The sequence below is a fragment of the Ursus maritimus genome (assembly GCF_017311325.1).
Source record: "Ursus maritimus isolate PB19 chromosome X unlocalized genomic scaffold, ASM1731132v1 scaffold_X1, whole genome shotgun sequence".
NCBI classification, from domain to species: domain Eukaryota; kingdom Metazoa; phylum Chordata; class Mammalia; order Carnivora; family Ursidae; genus Ursus; species Ursus maritimus.
Genome location: NW_024423319.1, coordinates 77907494 through 77920192, shown reverse-complemented (window position 1 = coordinate 77920192; position 12699 = coordinate 77907494). Strand labels below are relative to the sequence as shown.

The following is a 12699-nucleotide window of genomic DNA, read 5'->3' as shown; positions in this document are numbered from 1 at the left end:
GGGGGGGGATGTCTTTGCAAAGAGCATATGGGAAAACCTGATTCTGAAGCAAGACTGCCATGTCATGAGGGTCAGATGGTCTTTCCTTTTCACTCCATCTCCAATGCCACTACTCTGGTCCATTCTAACCTCTTGCCTGAATTAATGCAGCCATCCCCATACTGATCTACATGCTTATTCTGGCCCTCTTCCTACCTAGTTTCCACACATGACCAGAAGGGTCTTATTTATTTATTTATTTATTTATTTATTTATTTATTTAATGTATCAAGTATAATTAACATATACTGTCATATTAGTTTTAGGTGTATAATATAATGATTCAACAATTCTATACATTTCTCAGTGCTCTTAGAGATAGGTGTACTCTTAATACGCTGTGTCTATTTCACTCATCCCCCTGACCACCTTCCTTCTTGCAACCACCAGTCTTTTTTTTATTTATTCAAGAATCTGGTTTTTTTAATAATAATTTTTTTATTATATTATGTTAGTCACCATACAGTACATCCCTGGTTTTTGATGTAAAGTTCCATGATTCATTCATAGCGTATAACACCCAGTGCACCATGCAATATGTGCCCTCCTTACTACCCATCACCAGCCTATCCCATTCTCTCACTCCCTCCTCTCTGAAGCCCTCAGTTTGTTTCTCAGAGTCCATAGTCTCTCATGCTTCATTCCCCCTTCTGTTTACCCCCCTTTCTTTGTCCCTTTCTTTTCCTACCAATCTTCCTAGTTCTTATGTTCCATAGATGAGAGAAACCATATGATAATTGTCTTTCTCTGCTTGACTTATTTCACTTAACATTATCTCCTCCAGTGCCGTCCATGTTGCAGCAAATGTTGAGAAATTGTTCTTTTTCATAGCTGAGTAATATTCCATTGTATATATGGACCACAACTTCTTAATCCAGTCATCTGTTGAAGGGTATCTCAGCTCCTTCCACAATTTAGCTACTGTGGACAATGCTGCTATGAACATTGGGGTGCATATGGCCCTTCTCTTCACTATGTCTGTATCTTTGGGGTAAATTGCTGGGTCATAGGGTTGCTCCATTTTTAACTTTTTAAGGGACCTCCACACTGTTTTCCAGAGTGGCTGTACCAACTTGCTGTTTTTCTTTTATCTCTTCTTTTTCCTTTGTTCATTTGTTCATTTATTACATTCTACATATGAGTGAAACAATACATAATTGTCTTTTTTTTAAGAATATGAATCACATTCAGGCCACTTCTCCTTGACTTAGACCACATCATTGGCTTCCCATTTTTAGGGCAGCATCCAAATGCCTCAATGTGAATTATAAAACTCTTTGAGCTGACTTCCTTTCCAACCTCATCTCCCTTATACTTCGCTTTTTACAACCTTTTGTCATAGGACATGCAATGTCTTATTTATGGCCTGTGTTTGGGCTCCATGATCCCAACACGCAGAACAGTATATGGTACAGGGCTGGTATTGAGAATATCTGTTGCATTAATTATGTTTTTCATAGGAGCCAAAGCAGAAGCAATCCAGGGGATAAGCCCAGAGTCAAGTCCCAACAACCATCAGAAAATCCATCCCCCTCCATCTCACCGCATCAATTTCATTCAGGGCCTTCCACTGCTCGTAGGGAACACCCAGGGCTTCAGCCGTCTGGATAGTCCTCTTCATGTGGCTTGTCCACACCTTCAGGGAGCTGATGCCCTGGGACTGAATGAAGTTGGCCAGGGCATAGGCATACTGGGGTATGGGGTTGCAGAGGATGAGAAGAGCAGAGAAAGAGAGAGATGAAAGAAGACAGAGTACCTGTAAAATCTACCACAAATGGTGAAATGATGATGAACAAGAAAGAGTAGAATTTAAATGTTTCCAATTTGTAAATAAGGATATGACAAAGATCAAGGGAATAGAAAATGGTATGTGTGTTGATGTGTGTGTATGTTTCTGTGTGTGTGTTCATTGATTCTTGCTTATTAAACCCCTTACTCAGTTATTCATTCAAATAGCCCTCTTCTGGCATTTGTGGAGCCTGGGAGAAGAGTACAAATGGAGGTACTCTACCCAGTCAGCCTCCCTTCTCTTCCCATTTCTGCCTCCATCTTGCACTTGTAGCTGCCTTGAGTACATGTCCAAAGTCCTAGTCACACGACCAAATTCTGTCCACACCCTATTCTACTGATTTCCATGATCCACAAACAGTGACCCTTTGTCCACCCCTTTGCTTATGGGTAAACACTACTGTGATGTGGTCTGCTCTCAGGTGGACAGACTCTGGGATAGGCCCACACAGGCATGGAAAGCAGACTCCAGACCAGAAGGGTGGGGTATTCTGGGTTTTGGGTACTCAGAGTGTGGTCTAGAAGTAGGGGGTGTGGGATTTGGGGGACATTTCTTTTTGACTCTGGGGATTCTCATTTGCTTGAGTGGGGGTCTTGGCACCCAGCTTCTAAGGGCATTCAAACATATACTGAGTGTGTATGGTCATGTGCTGGGTATCAGGGTGTCCTGTTCTCAAGACACAGCCAATCCAGGAAGGGAAACGACAGCACCAAGAGGAAACATGAAAAGCTGTGGGAGCCCAAATGAGCAAGTGATTTGTTCTTCTTCATAGAGTCATGTTATTAGTCACAGGTGGTATGTGAGGAACATTGGCAAAAATGTGTAGATGTATTTATATATACATATGTGTATGTACAGATATAAGTATTGTGTATACACATTCTAGTTATGGATTATGAGTCAGTAGTCAGTGTGCTCTGGTAGAAGGAGCCTTTGATTGGAAGTAGGCAACAGGAGTTAAACTTTCCCAGCTTCCTTATATGCTCCCCGTGTGACCTGGGACACATCCCTGTTTCTCTCTGGCTTTATATCTTCTGCTTGTAAGATGTGAACAACATTAGCTCACTGAACCTTGTCCTATGAGCATCACATTACATAGTGGATGAGGAGCACACAGAGTGCCCCCTGACACACAGTAAATGACAGCCTCTCTGATTGATTATGGGTGACAGTGGATGGGAAAGTGTTTTGTAAACTGCATGGTGTACTGTGCCCATAAGCATGAAGGTTGGTGCTGGGCATTTACATGTACATGCACACATGTTTGTGTGTGAGGGCAGTGTGCATTGTGGAGATGGCCATGTGTCCAAACTGGGCAGTGAACTGTGTGGGCAGGGCCATACCTGGCCCCAACCAAGAGACCCCTGGCTGCAGGTGGTGCCGTGGGGCAGGAGTGATGCTGCCAATACCCTCTACTCTGCTCTGCTCTGCGGATTAAGATGGGTGGGAGTCAAGGGTCTGTGTCCACCTTAAGGGGAGCCTGCCAGTCTGAAGGTAACAGAAAGGGAGCCATGAGGACTGGGCCTTCCAGTGCAATACCTTGCCTAGGACACTACCACCACTACAGTGAGGATGCTGAGGGGCAGGCAGGAAAGCTTGGTTTTTAATCCTGGCTCTTTTTACTGGCTGAATGGCCTAGGGCTATTCTTTTCTCTTCCCTGGGTCTCAGCTTCCTCAGGTTTCATAAACTATTAATGGTAATGTCCACCCCACAGAGCTGTTGTGAAGATTGAATGAGGCCACACATGTGGAAGCAGATGGTGCTGTGACTGTGCACAGGTGCCTAATAAAAGAGAGCACTTCCTCCCTCCTGCACGCCACTTTCCATTTGTTCTACCCAAGCCATCCTCAGCAAGAACAATACCTGTGTTAATAAGCCCAGGCACAGGGCCAAACACACAGGAAAATTTGTGTCCTTATTGTATTTTATACCTGTAATATGCAGGTTACTATGCTTGGCTGGAGAGAAGAGAATAATGCCACAGTCAGAGATGGGCCAGAACCGGGAGAGGTAGAGCCCAGGGCATGGTGACCTGCCTGGGACGGCAGGAGAGGACAGGGGAGGGCTTCCTGGACCAAACCATGGAGCAGGAGCTGGGCCCTGGAAAGGGGTGGGGGAGATGAGGGCAGGAAAATAGCGGTAACTGGTGGGGGACAAGTGCTGACAGTGGAATGACCTGAAGTGGAGGTGAGGGGCTATGACATCAGCCCTGAGTAAGGGAGAAAATAAATTCAAGGATGGGGCACATCAGGGCAGCTGTCAGGGCATGTGATGGTCACCAGCTGACAGAGGAGAGCAGCCTAGGTGGAAGAAACTGCACAAGCAAAGGCACAGAGTTGTGAAAGAGAGGAGGGGAACCAGTCAGGCAGGGGTGAAGGGTGCTCAGTATAATGGAGCTGGAGGAGTAGCCAGATCTGGGCAGGCCTGAAGTGCCAAGACTAAGCGAACAGACGTGCAGATGCTGTTAACACATGGAAGCCATTCAAGGATGGGTCAAGACTGAGTGGCTAATTGGGTGGAAGAGTGGGTATGACCAGAACCTGCTTTTACCCTGTCACTGAGTCCCCCCAGCCCCAGGACCCAGGCAGTGGTTGTACCACCCACCCACAGCCCACCTGGGCCAGCTCAGCCAATGCCTTGGAGTACATGGGGCCCTTCCTACCTGCTTGCCCCGAGCTGAGAGGCCAGAGTCACCTCCGATGCGGCCTCTGAGGTTGAGTTCACTCTCACCATGCCGGCATAGGTAGATGGACCGGGGTGTGACGTGGATGTTCATGAGATAGTAGACTGTGCGGCTCTGGATGTGGTCCTGCACTCGGTTCACCATGTAGCGTGTGCCCACATCGAAGATCTTGATGTAGGATAGGTGGCTGGGCCAGCCCAAGCAGGAGCAAGGGCAGCTCAGGGGATGATGGTGGAGAGGCTGATCCCAAGACAAAGCCCCAACCACACCCTGCCTTCAAGCCTCTTGTACAGTGCCGCTTTCACCTACCTTTCCTCTAACAAAATGTCATGCCTTGCCCTATTCTGGGTACCTGTTCTAGAGACTTGGCTCCCGGCCACCCCAAAGAGCTCACTGTCTGCTACCATCTCCCCCTGTCTCCTTTCTTCAGTTTCAGCTTAATCCATGCTAGCTTTTCACATTCACTTTTTATACTCTAGGGATCTGGGTTCTGTCCTTTGTAGTTCAAACTCTGGACATACTCAGAGAAAAGCAGTAATCCTGTGTCCCTGGCTGCGTTCCACATCTTACTGGCAGCTCCTGAATTGTCTACTCAACCTTTTAAATCTCAAGTTGAGCTCTGCACCTCTATTCTTTAAGTCTCTGCTATGATATATTATATTTGACACCCTACAGGCAGCTACCAGATTGTGTCTGTGCACATTTGTGTCTGTGTGTGTATGTCCCTCTCCTCACTCAGAAAGGGAAAAGGGTTGGGTTTTTTCCCTATCTGTCATGCAGTCAACAAACACACTGTCTTTTGTTCTAAGTATGCTTGAGGTGGGGACTTAGCATCTGCCCTTTGGAAACTGTTAGGTCAGTCAAGAACATACACTTGGAAACACATGATCAATGCTCAATACCCCTTCCATAAACAGTCATTCACTCTTAGGTGTGCCAAATATTGGGATGTGGGGATACAGAAATGGCCCACAACATGGAAATCTTGTGGTCCTTGCTTCAAGTCCCTTTTTTATCCCCTCAATTCTGTGCTATAATCATGAACTAATAACTATACACAGAGTGATAAACTATTCAACAACCTGTCTGCAGAGGAGCTGGGAATGAGCAACGCTGACTAATCAGAAGACTAGAACCATAGAGTAAGTCTTCTGAGGCCCCTGGTGTACCAGGAATGAGTCCTTTAGTTGTTGGACTATAGGGGTTCAAGGAGATCCCTGGGAAGAGGTGTTCAGGAAGGGTGCACCAATGGGGTGACATACCAGGAACCCAGGATGCACAGTAGCAAAACAAAAACAGTAAACAGAAATAGCTACACTAAGCCAAGGCATGTAAAGCAGTGGCTGATGGGTTTGGTTTCAGAAAGCCTCTCCTCTGATCTTCCTAGAGAAGGGCTTTTTAATCTGTACCATACTTAATCATGCCCATCCCTGTCATCTATGTCCAATGTTTCCCACAGGACACTTACACTTGCTGAGCATTTTCTTTTGTGCATCTGGCAGGGAGTGGGGACTTCAAAATACATGAATCCTCATAATCATCAGGAATCAGGGATTATTAGCTTTGTTATATAGGTGAGGAAACTGAAGCACAGAGAGAGGAAATGATTCGCTTAAGGTTAACCTCTCCAACTATCTTGTCTAAGAGTCTCAGAACCTAGTGGTAGAAAATACCTGATGTAGCCTTGTTGCCTAATTACTGTCTGTTCCTAATGCTAGGTCCTGGGTAGCTCTAGGAGAACTTCTAAATTCCTCAACTTAGTCTTACATTCTAGGTACCTTCACACACTGGCCCTGCTTGGCCTCACCTCGCGGTTCCACAGCCACACCTATGCCCATAATTTCTGTTTCAATCTAGCCTTCATGCTTTTGCTGGAATATTCTCTAAACTCTCCTACTTTTATTCAGATTTAACTACACCATTCCAAAATGCTGCTCTGTTTGCTTGAAAAGACATTCCTTGCCTGTTTTCCAAAACTGAGCTCCTATGCATACATTCCTTAAGAGCCAGCACATTCACTCTCTCTAGGAAGTCTTCTGTGAGCCCAGGATGATGTGAAGTCATTTAGAGGTGCTTCCCACCAAAAGTAATATATTAGCTAGTGCTACCTCTACCATGTGTAATCTAAAATAAAAATTATAAACTGTATTATAATATGAGGAGGTCCCATGAAATTTTGTTTTCTTTTTCCATTTTTACCACATTGATGCTGGTTTTGAAATTAAAATAGTAAAAGCTTTCCAGATTGTCTTATTCATATTTTTGGTAGCCTCCACCTTTCTGGTACCCCAAACACATGCCTAGTCTACCTATACTAGGTAAACCTACTCTTCCAGATGTCTTTTTCCAAGCTGGGCTGAGTTTTCTCCTTTGTGCTCCTCTAGCCCACTTGGTTTACCATTTCTACAATTCTGATCAACTGCACATTCATTGGATTCTCCAAACAAGTGGGTATTCTATCACAGCAGGGACAGCCCTTCTCTCTTTGGATTCCTAGGGCACAGCTTTGACTGGGGCCTGATACATGGACTATAAATGTCTGTTGATGTAAAAATTATTAAATAAAGCCAACCTTCAGAATATGTCATCTTCAGGCCCAAATGGATTCATCAAACACTGAGCACCTACAGGAGTCTAGGCTGAAGACTAGGGGCTTTCTCAATGCCATTCTTTCATTTTAGCGCCCCTTCTTCAAGCCTGTTTCACCATATGCTGCTACCCTATATGGTGCATTTGTGGAAATTTGAATAAGTTACACTTTTCTCAGGGCAGAAACATTCTCACTCCAGTACACATGCCTTGGTGAGAAAAACAAGTGTACCCGTGACCTGGTTGTCCTTGCACAGTGAACAATCTTTACAATTATACATAAAGGACCTGCTCCTTGTACCAAATCTCTAAGTCTCATGTGACACTTCTTTATGATTTAGGGATGTGGGAGGGGGAGAACTAGGCTGGAAGTTTGAGATAAAGGTTTGAATAAATGTTCTACTGACTTACTATGTGGCCTTAGATAAGTCCTTGCCCTGTTCTGGGTCTCAGTTTCTCCATCTAAGGAACAATGCAGTAACAAAACTTGCCTCTTAGGACTTTGGTTGGGCAAAGCTGAAAGAATGCTTTTTAAACTTCTTAAGGTTTTAATGACTATTTGAGGCCTATTCATACTTCTCACTTGGGGCCCAAAGGGTCTGGGTGACTAGAGTTTCTTCTCATCACAACTCATTTTGAGGATTCTTGGAATATCCTATGTCTAAAACTCACATATTCCTTGTACTACCAGCTAACATGTTTCCAATTTTTAGCTGACATTATGAATAAGAGTTTTGTATTTTTCATGTGTCTTCCCATATGTCAAGGCACTATGGAAGCTACCAGCATATAGAAACCACCTCTCTTGCCATTATTTATACCCCTGTGTATGCCATAGCTCAAAGAGGCCAAATACTTATTGATTGAAGAGATAACATGGGTTTTGTGAAAAGAGACATGAGCAGGAGACAAAATATGTGGTTAGAATCCTAGTTCTACCCCTTGATTTGTACCGTGAGCTTGACAAATGGTTTCAGCTAAGATTTGATTTCCTCTTCCTGAAAATTTATGAATATAAGATCTATTTTGGCTTCCTTTATAGGGGTGCTAAGAGGATTCAATGAAACAAAGAAGGTGAACATGTTTGGAAACTGAAGTGTCATCCATATGTGAGGAATGCTTTTGAAAAAAAATAGCAACAACCACAGGAGGGAAGCATTTGTTCTTAGACATCAGGGTCCTAATCTGCCCATATTGGTCAGGAAGCCACTACTTAAACCCTCTCATAGACATTGTATACCTCAAGGAATAATTACCTCAGATAATTAGAGCTTGGAGGGTCCTTGAAGACAAATCATCAAATATAGCTCCCTGATTTTACAGATAGAGAAGCTGAGACCCAGAGAGGGAGGATATTTCCCCAAGTCCTAAAGGACATCAAAATAGGGTTAAAGATCCAGTCTTCTATTTTAGGGTTCTGGGTTCTTACCTGTCCAGTTCATCATCCAAGGGTTGGTAGTTGACCTCATAGCACTCAATTCTCTTTAGAAAGTCTTCCAGAACCTTTTCCCGGTCACAATCTATGTAATCAGGGCTGCCAAGTTTTACTTGCTAGGAAAAGGGAGAACAGAGGAACCGTGAGAGACAGAGACTCTTTTTTTTTTTTTAAGATTTTATTTATTTATTCGACAGAGATAGAGACAGCCAGCGAGAGAGGGAACACAAGCAGGGGGAGTGGGAGAGAAAGAAGCAGGCTCATAGCAGAAGAGCCTGATGTGGGGCTCGATCCCATAATGCCGCTGTGCCACCCAGGCGCCCCGAGAGACAGAGACTCTAACAGTGACCTTTGGAAGTGCCCTTAGAGATCATTGAGTATAACATCCCTCATCATAAAGATAAGGAAATTGAGACTTAGACAAAGGGTCTTGCCAAGTTTACAAAGTCAGTCAACTGAAGAGAAGTGGGACTGTGTGACTCCTTATGCTTTATTTCTGTGTGATTAAACAAGGTTTGTTATATTGTACTCAGTTCTAGAGCACACCGTGTTTAAGAAGAACATTTAAAAGAAGATGTGGGTTGGCTAATTGAATTTAAATACAAAAATAAAAATAAAAAAGATGTAGCTATACATATTACTCAGCCAACAAAAAAATAAAATCAATGACATGAATGGAACTAGAGGGTATTAAGCTGTCATAAGAAATAAGAATAAGAAATAAGGAAATCAGAGAAAGATAATTATCCTATGATTTCTTTTTTTAAAAGATTTTATTTATTATTTCAGAGAGAGAGATTGAGAGAGAGAGAACAAGTAGGGGGGGGCAGAAGAAGAGGGAGAAACAGACTCCCCACTGAGCAGGGAGCCCAATGCAGGACTCAATCTCAGGATTCTGAGATCATGACCTGAGCGGAAGGCAGATGCTTAACCAACTGAACCACCAGGCACCCTGATTTCACTCATACGTGGAATTTAAGAAACAAAACAGAGAATCATAGAGGAAGGGAGGGGAAAATAAAATAAGATGAAATCAGAGAAGGAGACAAACCATAAGAGACCCTTAAACTATAGGAAACAAACTGAGGGTTGCTAGAGGGCAGGTGAATGGGGGGATGGGGTAACTGGGTGATGGGCATTAAAGAGGGCACTTGATGTAATGAGCAATAGTAATATGCAACTGATGAATCACTAAACTCTACCTCTGAAGTTAATACTATACTATATGTTAATTAATTGAATTTAAATAAAAAATGAAAAAATAAAAGAGAACCAGAAATTGTGATGTGAGAAATGGTTGAAGAAGAGGAACAAGAGATTTTGGCCGGGTGTCATAATAGCTTACATGTATTGAGTGTTTAATGAGAGAACATGACACATTGGCTTTAAATTTCTGAAAGGCTGATGTCTCCTAATCCCCCAATGCCTATCTTTCCCACCCACATCTGTCATCTCAGTGAATGGCATTATCATCCATCCAGTTACCCGAGCCTAAAAAGAATATGGGAGTCATACTAAATGTGTCTTCATCCCTCACCTCTCAGCAGGCACCAGATACTCTCCACTCTATCTTCTAAATACACCCTTCTATTGATTTTCATTCTTTCTTGACTGGGCACTTACTCTAGTTTTGTGACTAATTTATCTTGTCTACAGTCTTGTTACTTCTGATGTATTCCTCATACTAGCAACCAGAAATATATTTTTAACATGCACATCTGACCATAGCATTCCCCTGTTTAAAACTCTTCAGCATTTCCTTATATCTTTTAGGGCACAGTGTGAACTATTTTATTGGGTGACCCATTTGTCATAATTGAGTCCAAAATGATTTCTTCATCTGTCTCCCATTGCACTCCTTTTCCTCCACACACTTTGCTCTAGCCAACTTGAACTAGTTATAGTTCCCTAGAGATACCATAATTAGTATATGCTATTTCCTTATTTCCAATTCTTCACCTGCCAAATTCCTATGCATTCTTCAAGATTCAAGTCGGCTATTGCTTTCATTGAGAAGCCTTCCCTGAGACATATCTATCCCTCCCATGCAAGGTTAGGTACTCAAGAGTGTTCTCCCAGAGCCTCCTTTATTTTTTCATCTCAGCACTGACTCACAGTTATGTCTATAAACTTGTCAGTATCTCTCAGTATCTCTCACTAGACTGTGAGCTCAAGGTCAGGACTCTTCTCTATGTCTCTAATACACAGAATGGCCCAGTTCAGTTGTATAGATTCAAATTCTGTTGAATCAGTAAATGGATAGATGGAAGGGTGGATGAAGAACAAAGGGATTGGAACTGTTCTATGCCTTAAGAGACAAAAATAGGACAAATCAGTTAAAATTTCAGGGAGGCAGATTTCAGCTTGATTGGACTGCATTTGATGAAAGCGTTGAGTCTCTTTTCATTGGAGGTATGAAAAGAAGATACAGACAAACATTTAGCTGCCATTTCAAGTATCTGATGGAGGGTTGAGGGAGGTAACCTATAAGGTCTCTTCTGTCTCTGAGCTCCAGTAATTTCATGAAATAAGGAACAATAAAATGTGGCCAATGATCCAGTTCTAGACCACATGTCTAGAATCTAAAAGTAGTTATATTTCTGATACAAGCCTGAGGTCCAGTCCCAGTTCTACTTCTTTCTGGTTGTATGAATCCTTGAAAACTCTTCTGTTGGATTCTCTGTTTCCTCTCTCCAACAATGAAATGATTCCTAACATGCAGGTTTGTTGTAACAAATCAATAAGGGCCAAGCTTTGTGCCCAGTGCATATTAAGGACTCTATATTATGGCTTTTTTAAATTTCATAGGTTTATTTTAGGCCAGGATAGTCAGGAAATACTTCCTATAGGAAGTAAGAAGAGAAGCTTGGAGAAGAATACCACCTTAAAACCTCATAGAGGTCTTTTTAGGTATTATCCAAGCCTGAGGAAAAGTAAGGAGGAAAGAGTAAGGTTGTCTTTGCTCCTTACCCTGATGTTTTCTGCAATGATGCCAGGGTCATTACAGATGGACTCAATGAAAAAGACCTATAAGAGAAAAAGAAGAGAAATTTTCAGCAGGGAATTATATTTGGTAGGGCTAAACATAGCTTCACCTCTTCTCAGTGGCTCTGAGTCATCCCTAGGGACATCTCTGACAACATAATTTCATACAGTGCTACTTTCAGGATTCTGAGTTTTATGAGGCATATTGACTCTAAACTGAATGGTCCTAGATTATTTTTTAATGTTTTTCTTGTTGTTAGTTCTTATATATGCTTTTTGTAGTAGTTCTCTTCCCTCCTTCCTCATTTCCACCCCCAACAGTGTCAGCCTGTCAGCAATTATCTTCCATTACCTAATATGGCACCTCTTTCCTGTTCAGTTTTGTTTCTTCTAACTGTGATCTGGAAAACCATATAACCAAATGAAAATGTTGACCCTGATTTATAGCTGATTTGGCAGATTGGAGTCCTCTGGTTTGCCTTTCTTTGGGGTTTGTACTAGATAAGTAGGTTCTAGATAAGAGTGGGAGTGTTACTATACCTTGTAACCATGTTCTTTAGCAAACTGCAGAATTAGTGACCGTCGTTCTCTGGTGGTGTTGGTAGCATCAAAAACCTAGAAACCAATGATGAGATTGGTTTACTCTGAATCTGGTTTTGAGAGAACACCTACTCCGTGACTATCCTTATGCTAAGTGGAGAGCTTCCAAGGTGAGATAGAACTTGACTGAGTTTTGAAGGACAGGAAGGATGTGAGAGACGGGACTGGAGGAGATTATGCTAAGTAAAATAAGTCAAGCAGAAAAAGACAATTATCATATGGTTTCACTCATTTATGGAACATAAGAAATAGCAGGGAGATCGGTAGGAGGAGGAAGGGAAGAATGAAGAGGGGATAAACAGAAGGGGGAATGAACCACGAGAGACTATGGACTCCGGGAAACAAACTGAGGGCTTCAGAGGGGAGGGGGGTGGGGGACTGAGATAGGCCGGTGATGGGTATTAAGGAGGGCACATATTGCATGGAGCACTGGGTGTTATACGCAACTAATGAATCATGGAAATTTACATCAAAAAAAAAGGGAAGGATTTGAAATCAATTTGTGCCAATTTCTTAAGCATTCATTGAGCCCTTGCTCTCAGTCCAGAAATGTAGCAGACTATAGGTATAAATGAGGA

The 12699-nt window shown here is 42.7% G+C and overlaps 1 protein-coding gene across 5 annotated transcripts in view; it reads right to left on the bottom strand.

Moving 5' to 3' along the window:
• PFKFB1 (6-phosphofructo-2-kinase/fructose-2,6-biphosphatase 1) overlaps positions 1-12699 on the bottom strand; it is a 100894-nt gene that overhangs the window by 20939 nt on the left and 67256 nt on the right. For all 5 annotated transcript variants that reach the window (XM_008711680.2, XM_008711681.2, XM_008711679.2 and 2 more), the window contains 5 exons: positions 12062-12136; positions 11507-11563; positions 8531-8652; positions 4492-4699; positions 1583-1729 (listed from right to left, as the gene is read on the bottom strand). In XM_008711680.2, coding sequence (XP_008709902.1) covers positions 1583-1729; positions 4492-4699; positions 8531-8652; positions 11507-11563; positions 12062-12136 — 609 coding nt within the window. The remainder of the gene's footprint in view (positions 1-1582; positions 1730-4491; positions 4700-8530; positions 8653-11506; positions 11564-12061; positions 12137-12699) is intronic.